This window comes from Botryllus schlosseri, chromosome 15 (genome assembly GCF_051294905.1).
Source record: "Botryllus schlosseri isolate E-star chromosome 15, Bs_hap1, whole genome shotgun sequence".
Classification (NCBI taxonomy): Eukaryota; Metazoa; Chordata; class Ascidiacea; order Stolidobranchia; family Styelidae; genus Botryllus; species Botryllus schlosseri.
In genome coordinates this window covers 19,541,589-19,562,000 of record NC_137250.1, presented here as the reverse complement: position 1 = coordinate 19,562,000, position 20,412 = coordinate 19,541,589, and the positions used below count along the sequence as shown (strand labels likewise).

Sequence of the window (20,412 nt, the reverse complement as noted above, 5' to 3'; positions counted from 1 at the left end):
ATCGTTTCCAGTGTTAGTAAAGACGCTACGTTGCGAATTTTTCATGCTGTTTTGTCTCAAATCATCTCCTTCACCCTTTACATTCTGCAGATCAGCTACGCTGTCTGCCTGATTCTCAATGTCTTGCAAATGAGCCAATTCTGTCTGGGACGCTTTATCTTGGAACAAAGGCTCTTGAAATCGCTCATCGAAGCATACCGGACTATCTGAAGTACTAACGTCGGACCTGCAATTATTCCTTTCCGCGAAACTCTCGAATATATGCTCCAAGTCGCAGTGATCGATATTGTACATCTCTTCTGTGCTGAAAGCGCCATTGTTGATTCTGTTCTGCCCAACTAACGCGCTGGTAGACCAGCGTGCTTTCCTGATACGCGTACCTATTGCTCTTTCGCGTGTTGGCCTGTATGATGCGGTACGTAACACCTTCCTTCCGGTCTCTACCTTTCCTGCAATTCTGAATGCGCTATGGTTGGGATTCAGTAACGTTGAGCTCTGACTATGCTGGATAACTGCAGCTGGCTTGCTTTCAGACTGCTGTTTCTTATCATCATCCCGCATTTTAGCCAGGTGAACATAATCAGGAGGCGGCGCATTCTCGACTGCGAAACTGGAATCCGGTATGTCCGTGGACTCACTGTTATGAGAGCACTTTGCGTTCGAATTCGGCACCGACGTTGATGGAACGTCGGACGTTTTCAACTCCGACTTTGGCTCCGAGCTTGATGGATAAAGATTGCTCGTTAACGAACACGGAATGCTAAGCTGTCCGCTTGTGTTGGCGAATGAACTGCTGAGATCGTCGCTAACTTGCAGACCTTTATCCTGCTTTTTAGCGTCTTTGGACGAATTACTTGGAGTAACAGCTCGGTCGGGTGTAGAAATCTCCAAATCTCCAAGCAAGGAAGATCTCGGAGTGTACTCTTTTGTTGGCGGAGCCGTGATTCTTTGTAATAACCCGTTATCGAGCTTAATTTCATGAATTCCTTTGTATCTCTCTTTGCCACCAATAGCCGAGATGTACGACGGTGGCTGCGTCTCGGAAGGTATGTCTGGGAATGAGTTGTGTCGCACGTTGGGTAGTAGTTCTCTTGCGTATCCGTCTCGAGTCAGAATGCTACACGAATGCGGACGTCTTTGCAATGAGCTAAAACCAAGCACACGAGTGTCCTGGCGTGTGTTTGGATTTAGACTGTGACTGCTGGGTGACCGGTTCCGTGTGGTTGTACATTCGCTGTCTTTGTGAACATCTGCGGTCACATGGATTATCTTTTTCACACCTTGATCATTGATTATGTCCGCGCTACAACTGTGAAGAGTTTCGATCCTAGAATCAATGTCAGTCTCATGAAGAGCTTCCGTGTTTGCTAATATTTTATCCATCTCTGTCACACGGATCGGTTTCGCGTCAGGTACATCCTCACCCTGTCCTATATATGGGTCAAACACGTCACCGCGTGCATTACAAACTCCTCCATCGATGAGAATATTCGAGTACAAAGCAGTGGGTTTGTGAGCCACGCTGTCGCCTGTCAGAGGGCTGTAATTTTCACCCACACTGCGGTTCAACTTTGATGGCGAATCATCTGAAACTGAAGATATATTTGTGGAGGGGATGATATTTCCATTGAGGCAAGTAACCAATTTGTCAAATTTTCCACTTTGCAAGAGAGAAGCGAGACATCCTTGTAAATCGCAAGGGTTCACAGTTCGGTTGTAACTGTGAAACTTCAATCCTTTACGAAGCATCTCAAGCAATTCCGCTGGCAGCCAATCCGGTATCATGAAGTAATTGCGCCGTCTTTTGATATGATTTTCGATGCTGGTGGTATCGCAACCGTACCACGGCATCGATCCAGAGAAAGCCTCGCATATGACAACACAAAAACTGTACACGTCTGTCTTGGGAGTGATAGCGTCTTTTAGTATCACCTCTGGCGCCACCCATCGCACAAAATGAGGTAGGAGGGCGGAAGAATTTTCAACTTTTGTCATAGACGTAGTGCTTGTGATGCAGCACATATCGCCGAGCTTTGCGCTCAAGCTATGAGACAGGTATATAGCATGCGATGACATGCAACAATGTACGAAACCTCTTTGGTGAATGAAAGACAATGCTTCCGCAATTTGGATTAAAATCATTGCAGATTCTGAAGGTAGCAGGTTTCTTTTAGTGACATGCAAAACATGGTATAATGATCCCATCCTGACGTGTTCGTACACAAGCCAATAATCTGTGGCATCGCTACACGATTCTTCAGGCGAGGTTACACAAATTGCCATCAACAGCAATAAATTAGGGTGACGTAGTATTCTACAGGCTTTCGCCTCTGCTATTAAAAGGTCTTCCGATGCCCTCGATAGAGGAAGGCTTTTAGCTTTGCTTCGTTTTATCATAACACGGTGGTTACACCACAAAGCTTCTTCCATTATGAATGATGGTGGAATTGTGAATGAGAGAGAAAGATTACCAGGACTGGTTATATGGATTGGAGAAGCTAATGGGACTACAGCTGAAAATCCAACATACCCAGTTCCTTGAGATCGACTTGAATGTAAGAAGCTCCCGTACCCACAGTAATCAATCTTCAAATTGCTTCTGAGTATTTCTTCACTTCTGGATACTTTTTTAAATCCCTGTCTCTGTTTGGCGTGCATTTTTTCATCGACTTGATCTTGCCATATTTCGATCAGTCTTATCATTTTTCTGTTTACACTTTTGCCAGCACGGATGGCCCAGTCTTTAGGTGTACGCATGTGCTTGTCATGCAATCGCATATCCCCGCCATACTCTTCCACGATGCACCTTAAAATCTCGGGGATACAGCTATGCGCTGCTGCGTGTGTGGGTGTGCTGCCATCATCACTGCGACGGTTTGGATCAGCGCCAAATTGGAGTAACAAGGCAACGACTTTTAGTCTCTGGTATAAGCAACTCACGTATAACAACGTTTGACCTTTGTTGTTTGTAGTGTCGATCGGAATATTGCCGTCTTTCTCGAATATCTTCTGAAGTTTCTTCGATTTGCCCTCGATTGCATATTCGAAAAGTTGGCGATTGCAAAAAGTATTCTGCTCTTGGTCAGACGGGTACATGCTAGCTACCAAGTAACTAACAATGCTAAACTGTATACGTTCGTGAAATTTCTGATGAAACTGTCACATTTCAAACAATTCTAAGACATTCGGTTAACATGTCCTTGGCCTATGCGCTGATCGGCGACGTAGCTGCATTACAATTTACAAATCATAGAAATCGTTACCATGATAGCTCTTACGTCACGACTATCTCCAATGAACCATGGCGTTCAATCATGACGGCGAGAAGGTAATGCATATTTAATATATTTATGTTCTCTACATCAGCGCTCTTCGGCCTATTTTGGTTTATTCAACCCATAAAGGTGTTCTGAAAAACTCCTTGCCTTGTTCACTTGAAAGGAAAAGTGAGGCAAAATATGGTTGCCATATTTTGAGATCCGAGAAAGTGGACACTTTTCGAAAATTCTGAAAGCACTGGCCAGCACCGGAAAAACGAAAGAAAGAAAACTAGTGATTTTGAAAATTTTTCGACGGATAGCAATGTGCTGACTGAAAAAGGTCAGCCTCTTATTCGACTCCCGTCTTACCCGATTTTTCGCATAACTCCAACGTCTGCGGCGTCGGGGTCGAGTTTTTGATCGCATTTTAATACTTTTTCTAAAAATAAAAACCAGGACGAATCCCCGAAATAGAGGAAATTTAAAGCGTCCTCCGAAGGCACTTTCAATTTAATTAAAAATGAGGACGTATGGTAGGGTTTCCGCGTCCTCCTTTTCAGGCTTTTGAAAATGTCCTCCGGAGGACGCCAAAATGTCCTCATTTTAGAGATTTTGTCCTCTTTTTGTGGATTTTTGTTAAATGTCGGGCAAATTCGACTGAGATACAGTAAATCAGTACTGAAGTAACGCTCCGGCGGCTATTTCAGGAGCTGGGCCGGAAAGTTGACCTTTTTTTAATCAACCGACCAAGAAGTGGGAAAAATTTACCATCTTTTTAAGATTTTCCTCCGGAATTCGGAGGTTGAAAATTTTGAAAAGTGTCCTCCTTCCCCAATTCAAAAATATGGTAACCACATCCTGCAGCTTACTTGCCCGAGTGTTTCGATCTCTTGCTTATTTGTCTTTTTTTGGTGTATTTCTCGCTCTTTACAATATTTACTCGTATTCATCCAGGACTAGGTCTATATATAGGCTCAGTGCACCCCAGATTAACCTCCGACACTTCAAAATGTGCTACAGTTAAGACTAGAACGGCAATCCTTCGTACCGATGGTGTAGGCCCGGGGCAACTTCTCCGGTCCGCGATCCTGATATGGGAAAATGAAGTAGGCCTACTTGCAGTGTTGGGATGACTCGAGTCATGACTTGACTCGAGTCAGACTCGAGTCACTTTTTCGTATGACTTGACTTGACTCGAGTCACTTTGCTAAAATGACTTGACTAGACTTGACTCGGCGTATCAGAAATGTGGATTGACTCGTGACTCGGAGCAAAATTCACGAGTCAATTTCAAGTCATCAAGTAACCGGTGTCGATAAAATCACTGTATCTTGCACATGCTCGGATTGTTCGCGAAACGCTGGTGTAACCCGTGAGAGCGACTAATCATTCAATGATCGTGCGTTTTACTGAGCCGCCATTGTTCCATCACAAATATATTGATCGCAAACGAAGTGATCGAAGCTTACAGCCTACGTTGACGTAAACTATAGTATGGTTAAGTAATTTAATAGCAAAAGGTATATTTCTGTTCTGTGTTCTTAACCTAACCAAACCTCTTGTTTTCTAGTTTAATTGAAATTGAATTCGAAAACAGTTTGTATATAGTCCTTAACCACAGCAGGCTCGAATTGTATCATATCAATTTGTAAAGGGGTGATGTATTGCATCTTATCAATTCGTTTCTCTGTTCTCTATTTTGGCTGGTAACTATAAACTGAGGCCGTGCAATTACTTACGTAGTTTATTAGTTCTACTTATATGTGAGTGATACAGCGCCTTACTTGCGTGTGTATTTAACTCTATATTCCTTCATCGGTTCAAAGTGAATGACCACTCAATCTGTATTTCAGACACCTAGCAAAGTACAATGACGTAATCACGCCTCATACCTTGAAAAGGCAATTTGACTTGAATTGTGACTTGACTCTTGACTTGACTTGACTTGACTCGACTTGACTCGAGTCACCTCCAAAAATTGACTGACTTGACTTGACTCGAGTCACCTTCGAAAATCGATTGACTTGACTTGACTCGAGTCAAAATGTGCATTGACTCGAAATGACTCGTGACTCGAAGGTAGTGACTTGATCCCAACACTGCCTACTTGGCGAGCCGGATAACAGAATACATAGGCCTAGATTAATCGCGTATTTAGCCACCTATGCAAGGAATCAATCGTAATGCAAACTTTACGTTTAAATCACACAGACCAAAAACAGTATGTAATGAATTAAATAACAAGTTGTCGAAGTCAATTAGACATCAGTGGTCTGTCAAAGTTGTCAACAAGTTCTTTGAACTCTGGCTGCATGTCATTTGTAGAATAGGGCTCTTCAAAAATGACTTTTTTTCTCAAATCGTACTGGCTACTTGATAAAATTGTTAGGTCACCTAATTTAAGCCTACACGCAACATTTGGTTCAATTCCAGTCAGTAACCGCTTTGCTACAGGATAAGAAAGTTTCTATTTATTTATATAAAAATAAATAATAAAAAATTTGAAAATTTTCTGTTCACCCCATGAAAGTGTTAGGCTGTCTATGGAAATGATCCTCAGCAAATTTGGTTCAATTTCTTCCAGTGGAAAAGGAGTTATTGCCAACGAAGATTTTTGATTTGAATAAAGTAGTATTTACGGTGAGCACAACTATAATAAATAAACAAAAAATCGGTCTCCTTGTAATTTAATTGACCTCTTGGATATAATTGGCACAATTCACGAGTCAATTTGAAGCCATCAAGTAATCGGTGTCGATAGAAATCACTGTATCTTGCATATGTTCGGATTGTTCGTGAAACGCTGGTGTAACGCGTGAGAGCGACCAATCATTCAATGATCGTGCGTTTTACTGAGCCTCCATTGTTCTCTCACAAATTAATTGACCACAAACGAAGTGATCGAAGCTTACAGCGTACGTTGTCGTAAATTAGTAGCAAAGTAATTTAATAACAAAATGTATATTTCCGTTCTCTGTTCTTACCTCAACCAAACCTCTTGTTTTATTGAAATTGAACTCGAGTATAGTTTATATACTCCTCGACCATTGGCGCAGGCTCGAATTGTATCATATCAATTTGGAAATGGGAAATGTATTGCATCTTATCAATTCGTTTCTCTATGCTCTATTTTGGCATGTAACTATAAACTGAGGCTATGCAATTACTTACGTAGTTTAACAGTTATACGTATATGTGAGCGATACAGCTCCTTGCATGTATGTGTAACTCTATATTCGTTCATCGGTTCAGAATCAATTGTCACTCAATCTGTATTTCAGACAGCTAGCAAAATCTATGACGTAATCATGCCTCATACTTCGAAAAGGCAACTTGACTTGAAATGTGACTTGACTCGTGACTTCACTTGACTTGACTGGAGTCGGCTCGAAAATTCGAGTGACTTAACTGGACTCGAGTCATCTTTGAAAATCTATTGACTTGACTTTACTCGAGTCAAAATGTACAATGACTCGAAATGACTTGTGACTCGAAGGTCCCGACACTGTTATTGTTATAGTACTTATTTACAGGTGAGGTAATCAGACTTGTACAAACTACTCGATTTTCAAAAAGCGCAACTAGAACTAGAAAAAGAAATACTCAATTCTCAAAATCCGCAACTAGAACTACAACTCCAACTACTCAATTTTCAAAATCAGCAACTAGAATTAGAACTAGGCTTCTCAAAACATGTTTATCTTGTATACAAGTCTGGGGGCAATGCCAATTGACCTATGAAACGATCCGCCAACTGCATGAAAATGAATTAGATATCGCCAAAGGTAAGCAGTGTCTTATAAAAGGCCTGGAAGTGGGCCGTGGTACAAGTCGGTAAATACGTATTCGGAATAAAAAATAACGGCTTGGTGTAAAATGACCAATGTAGTCGGAACACTATGAACACCGAACAAACAAACCAGAGCACTGGTTAATGCAGTGGATTAAATATGACGAATACATGGTAATAACCTAATGTTCTGCGGCCCGTCGCATCTGTCGATGTTACAATGTCGTCCGTTATGCATGTCAAGTTGAGAACCGCTGCCTTATTGATACGAGTAGTTATTGTTGCCCGATTTGTGATGGAGAGAGGGAGAGTCTTTATTTTCAACCCAACCAAAATACATAAAAAGACAGACGGAAATGATGCCGGTGCAGCAAATATGCATGTACTGTACAGTATTCTCTATCAGATATGAATGATCGACACGACCGTGAAGGTCAACCCTGATCAGTAATCACACCCGCGGCAAATTTTTTCCCTCTGTGTCATAGTATTTGTCCTGTGGCGTGCAGATTGCCATGACAGCGAAATTCGTCGCAAGCCATTTAGGCGTCTATGGACAATTAAACATATATATATATATATCGCAATCAAGGACAGTCCTTTTCGGCCAAGGTTTTCTCGCTGCCTAATTTTTGACACACTTTTTGGAGTATAATGTCAACCTAAACTTCTTCATGTGTTGGTGCGTCGTGGCGCGGTAATGGGTGACGCCGAAATACATATTTCTATATATCATGCTTTCTTGGGGGAAGGGCATCCAATAATCAAGACATTCAATGGCAATTATTCGCGCCATGCGCGAAAAAAAAATTAGGAAAAGTTAGATAATGTTTCAGGAAATACTGTAATTTATGTTCATTCGCGATGACTCGAGACACGATTTTCTTATGACTCGACTTGACTCGAGTCAATTTGTGTATTGACTCGACTTGGACTCGAGTCATTGTGCATGACTCGAAGCAAGTCATACGACTCGAGACTCAGACGGCCAAGACCGATATTTCACTGTAATTTCGAAGAACAGTAATGTAACCACCCTATTGGGATTTCGTCTATTGGTACTGGTACTTTAAAATGCGACCAGAAACTGTTAAACGTGAGGAAAATTTGTATTTTATGAATGCGAACCATTCGATATCAGCAAACTGAGTTATAAAAGTGGGTTTAACAAGACTTTAACTGGAAACTGAGATGTCAATACGATGACTTGGACTCGGACTCGAGTCATAATACCATGATTCGGACTCGAACCTCTGCTCGATGACTTGAACTCGGACTTGACTCGGTGGTGAATTGAAAATGACTCGACTTGACTCGAGTCAAAACTGTAAAAGTGAGATTGACTTGTGACTCAGAGCTTGACTTGGTTACAACCCTGGAGATTACCACCCTACGGGGGCCAAGACCAACGTTTGGACTGGGAGACGAATTGCTGTTTTGGTCCCGGTACCAGCTACAACCCACGCTAACATGATAGATAAACCCATGGCCATGGTGGCAAGTCCCAATGTTGTATAAATAATTATGAAATTACGATAGGCGCCCGTTTCAAGTAGAGTCATATGAGAATAAGACGAAGCTAACATAAAATTCTGCCTTCAACTTAATACCCGGTACAGATTTTGCACTGCAAGCTGCCGTTACGAGAAATGGCAAAACGGCTCGCTTATATCACCAGCTGTTGATTTTTAGTGCTTCGTTGTGGAAACCGCAATGTTTTATTTGATTAGTAAAAATTTCAAATCTTTGTCCGGTGTACGGGTACGTAGGCTACGTACTGGATAGGCCTACTGCCCGCCAAGCAGCAACGGTCACACTGCGTTTAACTAAGCATAAGCATAACCAAACATCAACACGTAAGTTACTATTTTAAACTGTGGGCAGAGCGGAGATAAATTATACTGCTGCGAGGTAGTGGCGTGTGGAACGCGTTGATAACCTGATACACAGCACGGCGGGTGTTCTTACAATCAGACTAATGGACGACGTAGGTACATCGAATATCTATTTACTGTGGATACTTCTTACACGATGACGCGCGAAGCTATAGGCTGCTTCTGACGTAATAATGAGCAGTGGCGTTTGAAAATCAGGCGTTTGTGCTGTCACGAACCTGGTATAGCATCTTTCCCTTGTTAACGAATGTTCAGTTTATGTCATAGTCCTTGTACAAATAAAAAGTAATCGTTCTTTCACAGAGAAATCGATTAGATATGGGAAGTAGTCGATTACGATTACGATTACTTCGGCATTTTTTCGAATGTAATCGATTGCGATTACGATTATTTGAAAATGCTGTAATCGTCGTAATCGATTACGATTAGTAATCACGATTACCCCATGTCTGATTCCAAACCAACAATCCTTTCACAACGTTTGTCTTTATAGGACTCGACAAATTGCACGAAATGACAAAGGACGGATATATGGAATTGGAAATCAACATGATCACGAGAGATGGCGGCACTAATTGGATTGTTAAATACAGGCAAGCCTGATTTCGATGAATCCATTCATACATACATACACTGATTAGAAAAAATGAATTGGGTGGAATAACCTGATAATAAAAAACTAAAGAATTTGCCCACAGGTTGCACAGGCATGATTAACCAATGATCTATGATTTTGAACGATTTTCGTGAAATATTTCTTCGCGCGTTCATTCTAGTCCTCATTTTTTCCTTCCTTCAGCAACTTCCACATCGGATCCGGATCCGATAACTACAGATTGCACGTATCCGGATCCTCCGGGAATGCGACCGGAGATGCTCTCGCATATCACAACAATCGACCATTCTCAACGAAAGACGCGGATCACGATGATACGCCACGGAATAATTGCGCCTCCAACTACGAAGGAGGATGGTGGCATGGTGGTAAGTACTGCGCCGTCAATCTGAACGGAAACTTCAACAAAACAGGCCTCAAGGGAAATTGGTGGGGTTGGGGTTACTCCACACGGAATACGGAACACGGAGCACGCACGATCCTTCGCTTTTCGGAGATGAAGTTCCGCAGGAGATTGTGAAAAACGGAAATGACGTTAACGATGACTTTTATGGGCCAGAAGTCCTGTGACTCCTTAGCGCCCACTAACGGATTTGAAAATGACACTGGCTGCGATGATTGATAGTCAGCTCTTGACTCTCCGAAGATTGACAGCCCGCTCTTCGCTCAACACATCTAGATTTACGATCCTGTATTTTGGCTGATAATAATAACTGAATGTAGCATGTTGCTCAGAGTTGTCAAACTTAACTGACGTCGCGAGCCGGATTCAAATATTCCGATCACTCGTTATTATTGCTATCATTATATTCTTTACTCACAGTAAAACTGGTAAATACACACATAATCCGGGGAGCAACCTGCACCCGAAGGAAAATGGCGAGATTGGAGTAAATTTTTAAAATTTCAGTAATGCAGTCAAATTATTATTCCTATGCAATACATGGAGAAGTCACATTACAGAATTGCAGTAGATGAAGAATTGGCATGGGTTACGGAGAAGAGGTAGAGATGATTGAAAATGAAGAATCGAAATTACAGAAATTATGCTGTGATTCACTAGCGTAATCAGCACCGTAACTGCCGCACCCCCAACCCCCCAATTGGGGGGGGGGCGAGCTCGAAGGGGGCCTAAAATTATTTCGTGAATTAGCTAACTCATAGAGTATTTTTTGAAAATTTACGCAATTTTTTCAAAAATTTTTCGCGCTGGGCGCGAATGCAAGTGGCCATATATATTTATTATTGGGTATTGGGCCATTACCGCGCCACGACCCACCAAGACATACAATCAAGTTTTAGGTCATATAACATGCAAGAAGTGTGCCAGAACGATCGGCAGCGAGAAAACCATGGCCGAAAGGGTCTATGCAAGTGTTTCCCAACCTTTTTCGACTCATCGCCCCCTTTTCAAGCTCAACGCCGATCATCGCCCTCCAGATTTTGTGAACCGAAAAATTGGTAATACAATCTGTAATCATGAGTGGGTTGAATAAAAAACAAAAAGGTCGACTTTTCGGCTCGTTGTCAAATTTTACACTTTCGCAACTAAATTTCCGTGGGTTGACTAAAAAAAAGGAAAAGGAAAAAAAGGTCATTTCGCCGACTTGACTCCAATATAGCCGTTTTAACGCGTCATCGCCCCCCCCCCCATCGCCCCCTTCGCTATTTTCGCACCCTGTCGCCCCCTCTGTCCATTTTCGCCCCCTATCGCCCCTTCGTCATTTTCGCCCCCTAGGCCGCCAAATGGCACCCTGGGGGCGATATCGTCCACGTTGGGAACCACTGGTCTATGCCCTTATGCTGACCAAAGACTTCGTTATAAATACAAAATACATTTAGGTTTAATTGTCCATAGGCGCCTAAATGACTGGCGCCGAATGTTCCTGTTTTTGCAATCTGAACCTCACAAGACAAATACCATCCCGCTGGGAAAAATTTTATGCCAGTGAAGAAATACCAATTTGAAATCGTGTGCGTTAGAAGCCTACGCTTGGGCGATTCAATATTTTTTGATATAGCAGACTGGAAGTCACGAAATAACATCATGTAACGAAGTCATATCAACGGGTCCGCCCGCCCAAAGATGTTTAATTATTATTTACGGGCCCTCCCGTTTTCAAGACACTTCACTCAGCTCTACCGGTAAATCTAATTACGTGAGTAGAGAGGACAATAAATTGATAGCATAATATATATGCAATCGCCGATCTGATTGACCGATTTTGTCAAAAATTATCGAAAATTTTCGCGCTTCGCGCTGGCTCACAATACAGTGCAAATGATTTCGTGACAAACGCGAACAACGTGATGGAGGGGTCGTTGCATCACCCTATGGGAGTCCAAACCCACGTTTTTGGGGGCTTAACGAGGTCCTGTTTCGTTCCTACCAACGGGTATACGCCCGAAGATGTTTAATTATTATTGAGTGGTCCTACCTTTTCAAACAAACCTCACTCAGCTCTACCGGCAAATCTGATTACGTGATCAGAGAGAAGATAAAAATTGATAACAATATATATGCAATTCCCGATCATACTGACCGATTCAGTCATGAATTCTAGAAATTTCCCGCACTTCGCGCGCTTAGGCGACAAAAGCTGATTCACTAAACAAACTCCCAACGCATATCATAAATAGCGGTAAACAGGGTATCACCGGAGGGGGGTCTGGGGGGCGAAGTCCCCCAGACGTTCGGTCTATTACCCTATGGGGGGCCCACGACCAAAGTTTTTTTTGGGGGGGCCTGGCGAAGTGCTGTTACGGCCCTGAGTGTAATTTAAGTCCAGTGGTGCATTCAAGGCCTTGCGAAGAATATGCACAGTGCCCAATAACGTGATCTTTTGGATCATGTCGAATCGAACGTTACCCGGAATCTGTTGGATATGTCTCATGAGTTTTTTGCTTGCGACCCCTGTAGCGCCAATGACTATCGGTACAATGTTTATTTTGCATCGCCACATTTTCTCACATTCCATTTTGAGCTCTGCGTATTTGGATTGCTTATCTGATTCTTTTTGCTGTATGTTGTGATCAGCTGGGACAGCCAGTTCAATGAATATGCATTCTCTTTTCATTGTTATATGGAGATTGGCATTGGGACGCAGCAATGCCCATCTCTCGTTTCGCCAGACAGCATTGTTGCGTCTCAATGCCAATCTCCATAACAATGCAAAATTCGAGGCTGATTGTGGGGGTTCCAGGGCCGCGAGCGGAATAGAATTTATATTTTCGTAATCAGTGCCGAGTCAGCTTTCGATTGATACCAGTTTTACCAAATTTAATGCTCGGCAAGCTGGTCAAAAATGACCGTCAAATTGCCTGTAGCCAAATGGAAATTGTGACGTGATACAATTTCACTGAGCCGTGAGATTTGCTTGTGTCGACACCATATAGGACACTATGGTGTCTCCATGTTTATTCGGTAGCTGCAAGTGCACCACAGCCGGACATGAGATGTGCTACAGTTTCATCTTGGTTGTGGCACATTCTGCATTTGCCGTCCGTGTTTTGCTTCAGAATTCTTTTGCGATAGTATTTTGTAGGAAGCGATTGGTCTTGTGCTGCGAAAATGAATCCTTCGCTTGCCGGTTTCAGGCCAGAGCTGAATTATTATTATTGTCACAACAAATGGTGCTTATCGCCTTTTCTTGACAATGTGCGCCACGACACAATTTATTGTAATGTCCATAATCTTTGGGGACGACTTTTTCATTCTCTCCCGCAGTCAATTTCAGTCTCTCTCGCTCCGATGCGTCCCCATCGTGGTGTCTGCTGCCGACTCGTAGCATGGCTCAGTGGTCTGAGCTTTTCAATCCATTAACGGAGTAGTGAGTTCGACGATGAGAAGCCCAGAGAAACCTCCAACACGTAGACGTTGGCCAGAACTGGGATTCGAACCCGCGTCCATTGGTGTCGTGACTGCAGTGTTTAGCCAACTGCGGCACTCGCTTCCCCTGCCGCCAATGTTCCCTCTAATTTTTCACGACTCTGCGCAAACACGGCAACTTACTGCGCAGGCCCTTGGACAACAGTGCGCAACCAGGCCCCCATAGGGTGATAAAACGAACTTCTGGGGGGCTTCGCCCCCCAGACCCCCCTCGCCCCATGCGCCTTTTGCCGGTACTTGACATCGACATTGGGTGCCCGTATACATGGTTGCTTCGTCTAAACGCGCGAAGCGCGGAAAATTTATATCATTCAAGATTTAATCGGTCAATATGATCGGGAATTTCATATATATGGCTATCAATTTGGGTATAATGACTTCGTTACATGATGCTATTTCGTGACCTCCTATCTGCTATTTAAAGATATTGAAATCGCCCAAACCTATACTAAACTATAATGACGTACGCGATTTCAAATTGGTATTTCTTTACTGGAAAATAATGTTCCCTCGATATGGCATTTGTTTTGTTGTGGGACTCGGATCGCGAGGACAGGAGCATTTAGCGCCAGCCGTTAGGCGCCTATGGACAAATAAACATATATGTATAATTGTATATAAATCGAAGTTTTCGGTTAGCACAAGGGCAGTCCTTTTCGGCCAAGGTACTCTCGCTGCTGATCGTTCTGGCGCATATCTCGGAGTCGTATGTTACATAGTCTATAACTTCACATGTCCTGGTGCATCGTGGCGCGGTAATGGCCGACGCCCAAGTTCCCATTTCTATAAATGATGCGTATTTTTTATGGGGAAAAGGGTACGCAATAATCAAGATATTTGACAAAAATAAATGGCGCATGGCGCGAAAATTTTTTTGAAAAGTTCAAAAAAATACACCATGATTTATGTTAATTCCCGAAATAATTTTGGGTCCCCTTCGAGCGCGGTCCCTCCAATTGGGGGGTTCCGGTCCCGAGTAAATCTTACGCAAGGTTTATACCACGCGGAGAAGACTATTCGTTAGTTTCTCGCAGAGTTACTTCAAGCTAGCCCAAGTTTGGTAAATAATGTTATTTTGCCATTCCCAGAAAATAATGCGCTATTGAAATGATATCAGTATCGCTCACGCGTACGATACCATACTAAAAGAAAAAATCTATTTCGTTAGGTGCCCGTGATCGCAAATTCTCATTTATTCAAGGAGTGCAATATTTACCCTTGCGGGCCGCACTTGTACCTTCGTTTCAGACTTCAGCGATAACACTATTTGGCCCTGGCAATGTTCCCTCTATTTTTTCACGAGTCTGTGCGCCTGCGCGGCCCCTTGGACAACAGTGCGCAACGACTAAAAACAACATCACTTCGGATTTTTTGTGCGCAGCTTAGATTTTCTGTGCGCAGAGACCGTTTCAGCACTGCGCATTTGCGCACGCGCGCAGCTTAGAGGGAACATTGCCTGCCGCACCAGTTAAATGATTCCAAAAATATTACCAACTCTTAACTCAATATATAGGCCTATGCACTTTTTCGCATTCTCGGAATTGGGTGTCAATGTCAGCGATTTGCTCCGGACAATGACTAGAAATCACAAGTCGGGTGGCTGAAATGTGCTACAATTTGCTATCACGATGGAATATATTTTATACGTATTTTTTACCACAAATTCGAGAAATATGCTGGATAAAACACACGCATTTTTCAATCTATACTACTCATAATGGCTTCGCGGGCCAGCAAATAAAATCATTTAGCGACCCGTAGGTTTGACACCCCTGCTGTAGCTGTACAATTACTGACGTATTTTATTAGCAGTTCTACGTGAGCGATACAACGCATTTTGCATGCATATTTAACTTTATATTCGTTATTTGATTTAATGTAAATGGCCAAATTATCTGTCTTTACCACAGCTAGCAAAATGTAAAGACTCTGAATAATCACTCATACTTCGAAAATTCAATTTGAATTGAATTTTGACTTGATTCGTGACTTGACTTGACTTGACTCGAGTCACCTCCAAAAACGAGTGACTTGACTTGACTCGAGTCACCTTCGAAAATCGATTGACTTGCCTTGACTCGAGTTTGGTACGCGTTGCTGTGGGTTACTTCTTGACGACCGAGGAGTGAGGAATTTTGCACTGTGTGTGTATTTTCAAATGTTCAAAATGTTCATTGATGAAACTATATATTCCTATGTCGTCCAACAGAATTCATGCAGTCTATCAATGATTGCACCATATGCTGACATATTCATTGACAAGTCAAAAGTAAATGGAATTATATAAAATCATTGCAGCAGGAGTGCTCGTGTCGGCTACATGAGGTAAGAAAATGCCCGAGCGGTGACAACAAGAAAATGCCTGTTCATTTAGCTACATCCACGTCTCTCACTAACAGATTCCAAAACATGCTAATTACCAACGTGAACCCTGCTGCTGTGGGCAAGGATCATATTTTTTCCTAATCGCTGGATATCATCTAATTCCTGGGTTGATCAATCCACAGCATATGGTGCATTCAGATTTCAGTACTTTACTTTTTGGCTTCGACCCTAAGATTTTCATTCGCATTACATAGATCCCTTGGACGCTTGACCACGGCCTTCCGAAGGGTTCATGGACCTCAATTTAGGAATTTAGCGTTCTAGCTTGTTTTGTCGCTTCATGCAGACTAATTTCAACACTTGCTGACATTTCTAACTAAAACTTTCTTAAAAATCTATAGTTTCATAAAGCCTTGTATTTCTGGCATTTTAAAATTTTCATTTTTGGCTGTTTTAGCATTTGGGACTCGAAATGCTAAAAACTTAACGCGATCTGAGCATGACTCAGGACAACACTAATTTTAGGAAATTAAATACGTCTCGCCTAAAGGTCTTGTCGAAGGTATATAACCAACCATCTCGAAATACGAAAAAAGAGGAGATTTGGGCATTTAGAGCGTTTGCGGAGAACCATTTACTTTTCTCGATAAAAGACAAATCCACTTCGGAGAGGACATGTAGGCCCATATATTATGATTTCATCGTAATCACGTGTTATGTTGATATGGTGAGGTTACTAGTGATGAACTGACTCTGAATATCATTTTTGGAAGTTCTCGTTCACACGATTCAGAATCTTTCAGCGTTCGCATATCCCTAACCTCTGCCATGGATACCTAGATATCCCTGAGCCTTTCATTAGCCAATCGCGGCATCTCTGCATCATATCATGTGTGCTTCTCTGCATCCTCCTAGCGGAATGAATACACCCCTCCTCCAATTTCGGCCACTTTACATTCACCCCAAATGTGGATGTAACCATACCTAGGCTGAGCCTATAGTATCAAAGTATTGCTGTACATTCCATGTGATAAAGCATCCTAACACACATTTTCGTACACATCCGGTCATGATGCAGTCGCGAGATACATAACAAGTACAATATAACAAGAATATAGGCTCGTCTCTAGTTAACTTCACTGTCTCGACACGCGACATATACGAAGAGCTATATGCTGATAACAGGATGCGACCATCGATGGCGACAGCACAAAACATACGTTGACATAAAAATCGCATTCAAAGCATAAGAAAACATACAATTACAAGACGCCGGGCCCGCTATATCCGTCTGCAATACATTCAGGCGGACATTGTCAAAAGGCGTTCTTAAGTCAAGAGATTAGATTAGCCAAACACAAATTTGGCGCAAGACTGGTTTCGCCCTGGCTCATTCGTGAGGTCATCGATATTGTGACACACATTCGTTAAAAAATCCCCCTATCATTCTAACTATTCGAGTCCGACTGCGCTAATGAAATGTAATTTATAATATTATGGACACAGGTGATCAAAGTATTCAACGTTGCTACTCAAGTAGAATTACCGTAACAAATTTCTACTCAATTAAAAGTGTAAGATGGGAGGTCTGAAAGTATTCAAGTATGTTGCTTTGAAAAGTACATTTGGTCGAGGGTACACATATTTGTGACAGTTTAAATAAGCCTTGAGCTACTTTAAAATTTGCACGATTTATCTTATCGACTAACGCAAAATGACTAAAGACGCCATAGCAAGTGGTAGTAGTATATGCAGAAGCAACTTGGTCACTGCAAAATAGTAGACGTATACTTCTTTACTGACCACCTCTGAAGATAATATAGGCAAACAAGCGACGGGACAGCCAAACTTCATCCGTAGACCGCAAAGGTTTAAGCTTTTCAACTTGTAATATAAAGGCAAGGAACTCATGACAATTTACATTGAAAGGTTACGAAAGCGTTGGCGAAATATCCACACGAAACCTTTCGTCGTTCTCAAACAAGTCTACTGAAAAAGCAGGCCCGGGCCGTGTATAACATTCGGATATTCACAAGAGGAGACAGGGGCGTTCGTACCTATAATACGATGAACGGGCAAGTGTAAGCTTGTGAAATTGTGGCGTACGCACAGGCATCTCGAACGCCAGCGAAATATAACGCTAACATCCATACAATCGTGGCAGTTAACTTCGCCGTATCTCGCTTTCGACTCCACAGAATTGTTACGAAGTAAATATATATATTATATAAAAAACATGCTGAATTTTAACGTCGGTGCGGTTACGAAATACATAAAAAGCAGCCAATAAATAGATAGAAATAGGTCACAGATAACATGCAGCACCGTGCGCTGTGGAAATGACAATCCGTCGAACGCTACTTGGGTAAAAAACACCAAGGACAATGGGGGCTTGTGTTAGGCCGTGTATACGTCAAAACGTATCGGTGATAAAATTATACAATGGTTGCATTGTTGACGTTAATGTCGACTTGAAAGTCTGTAAATTTTGAAGGGTTAAAGGGGTCATCTGCCCCCTTTGCTACTCAATGCTTAGCGCAACACTAGATCCATGCTTTAGACAAAGTGCTTCACGTCGTCGATACTCTAATAATAACACCACGGCAAAACCAGAAAGTAAACATACGTAATCGTCTTAATACCAGTTGTTAGCGCCTGTACACGATCAAAATCAGAAATTCGCGAAAAATAACAGCGCAATAAGAGCGCGAAGAAAAGGAAAACGATCGTATTAGTAAAAATCGAGTATGTAAAGTTAAAATTCGTCAAGATAGGCATCAGAATACTCCCGCCCGCTGCACTACGGCGGCGATTTCGACGTCGAACACTGGCACATATATTGGCTAGCTGCCGGATTCGTGGCGCCGCGTAATCGGCTCGGTTTTCATCCGCTGTCGCAAATAACAAGAGCGTCGACATTTTTGGCGTGATTTAGCAATCTCGGTGAGAATTTTGGTGAAAATACTCAGTGCCCGGCTCCATGCGTTTCAGTGTTTGCTGTGTTTCAGAGTTACACTTCTGACGATTCTGATCCGTTGTAGCCTTCGTCCGCGTTGGCGCCGGCCGCGCCTTTCCCGCCGGTCACGATTTTCGGGGCGCTGTAGCGGCCTCTCGCGTCCCCGCGTCTGCGCTTGCTAATGATCACGAACGCGATTATCGCAGCTATCAGCACCACGCATCCTACTATTATAGCTACAGTCGTGAAATTTGAACCGGCAGCGGACACGATATCATCGTTTCCTTCATTTATAGCAAGTCCGTTGTCCACGTTCTGGATATTATCAGCAGACCGCTTCAAACGCAACACCTGCATGTTCGTGCCGGTAGTGTCGTCACGGCCGATTGAACTCGCTAGGTCCGCCTCTCTTTTGCGCCGCCCCATCTGGTTGAGAGCGGAAAACCTGTGGACCACGGACCTTTTCGACCTGCGCTTCTGTATCACGGTGTAGATCACGTGCATGAACCATTCGCGGCCGCTGGTCACCTGGGTAGAATGCGGGAGCATTAGTTAGCTGAAGGGATGGGGAAACACCTACCGGCTGGATACAAAGTTAAGGTGAGTTAGAATGCTCTGACTGTGACTAACGACTTGTCCACGAAATTGTCACGTTGCATGACTATTTAGTAGCGACTTTTGACCGCTGTGACGATCAATCACTATACTTGACAGAAATAACACTCCACGAATATTCGTGGTATAACATGTTTTTCGGTGGTATGTTTCGAAGCTCTAACGGCGGGAATAAAGCATTGAAACTATATCTTTCCTCGACAAAAAATTTCCATTCGTGCGAATACGTATATTTGAGACTCTCAGTACAAGCCTCGAATCATTACAATTGATAATGATAATAGAATCGTGGCGTTCACTCAGGCCTACTACCGTACCGTGAAGAGAGGCCTGGAGGCCATTCTGAAGCCGTCGGTGCCGGACTGTCGCACGATAGGCAAGGCTTCGGGGTCATCCAGCGCCAGTTTGGCTTCAAAAGGCACGCCGTTCAAGTTCTGGTCTTGCATGTCGGGCTGTTCCTTGTCCTAAATCGGAATGTATAGGTGTTACGCACAGATCAATGACAATGAAATCAAGGCAATTTAGACTGCTTCTACTTCGGATTTGTGAAGTAAAAACTGTATGTTTTTACTTTGCAGATTTTTTTCAGTAAGAAAGCTGTTTCGAGATTAATTTCCGGGATTTCAGGCTGGTAAAAACGTGATAGCAACCGGGAGACATAGATCAAAAAATCGGAGCATAGTAAGTTAGCTCTGGAATAGCGCTTGTACCATTGAGTTGAGAAGATGCCGTACGCTTTACTTACCAAGATCTTAAATCTGTGCTCCAAAGTCTCGGCGTCGGCCAGGCAGCCGTACTCGTCCGTTTCCGGGTCGTACTTGGGCACGTAGCCGTTTCGCCCGGTGCATATGAACACCTTTTCTATGTTGGCGTCGAACGACTCGCCCAGATTTTGTACGGGGTCCACGGACACGCGGCCGTAAATGTTCGCGTCTGAAAGTGTACATGATAAAATATTCCCCTCTAGAAGACGGAAAATGCAATGCGTCCAACAAAGGTATGGCGACATACACGGGCCGTCATTGGTCAGTAACGAAATACTTCGACTTTGCCGGAGCACCGACGT

General features: G+C 42.9%; 2 protein-coding genes across 2 annotated transcripts in view; one reads left to right on the top strand and one right to left on the bottom strand.

The window, feature by feature from the left end:
- The first annotated feature begins 9,458 nt into the window (after window positions 1-9,458).
- On the top strand, window positions 9,459-10,131 carry LOC145457621 (ficolin-2-like). The gene is made up of 3 exons (XM_080335842.1): window positions 9,459-9,538; window positions 9,745-9,918; window positions 9,975-10,131. The coding sequence occupies exons 1-3, from the start codon at window positions 9,459-9,461 to the stop codon at window positions 10,129-10,131; spliced, it is 411 nt and encodes a 136-aa protein (XP_080191968.1).
- A 6,694-nt stretch (window positions 10,132-16,825) lies between these two features.
- The window catches only part of LOC145457176 (FRAS1-related extracellular matrix protein 2-like), a 73,907-nt gene continuing 70,320 nt past the window's right edge, over window positions 16,826-20,412 (bottom strand). The window contains exons 42-44 of the mRNA XM_080335349.1: window positions 20,092-20,279; window positions 19,664-19,810; window positions 16,826-19,259 (exon numbers count right to left, since the gene is read on the bottom strand). Of these exons, the coding sequence (XP_080191475.1) occupies window positions 18,786-19,259; window positions 19,664-19,810; window positions 20,092-20,279 (809 nt within the window). The 3' untranslated portion in view covers window positions 16,826-18,785. The remainder of the gene's footprint in view (window positions 19,260-19,663; window positions 19,811-20,091; window positions 20,280-20,412) is intronic.

Bases quoted from the DNA above. Each gene is read 5' to 3' on its own strand.
- LOC145457621 (XM_080335842.1), top strand. From the start codon at position 9,459: ATGACAAAGGACGGATATATGGAATTGGAAATCAACATGATCACGAGA. The intron at 9,539-9,744 runs GCAAGCCTGATT...TCCTTCCTTCAG, and splicing joins AATTGGATTGTTAAATACAG to CAACTTCCACATCGGATCCG. The intron at 9,919-9,974 runs GTGGCATGGTGG...TCAACAAAACAG, and splicing joins TCCAACTACGAAGGAGGATG to GCCTCAAGGGAAATTGGTGG.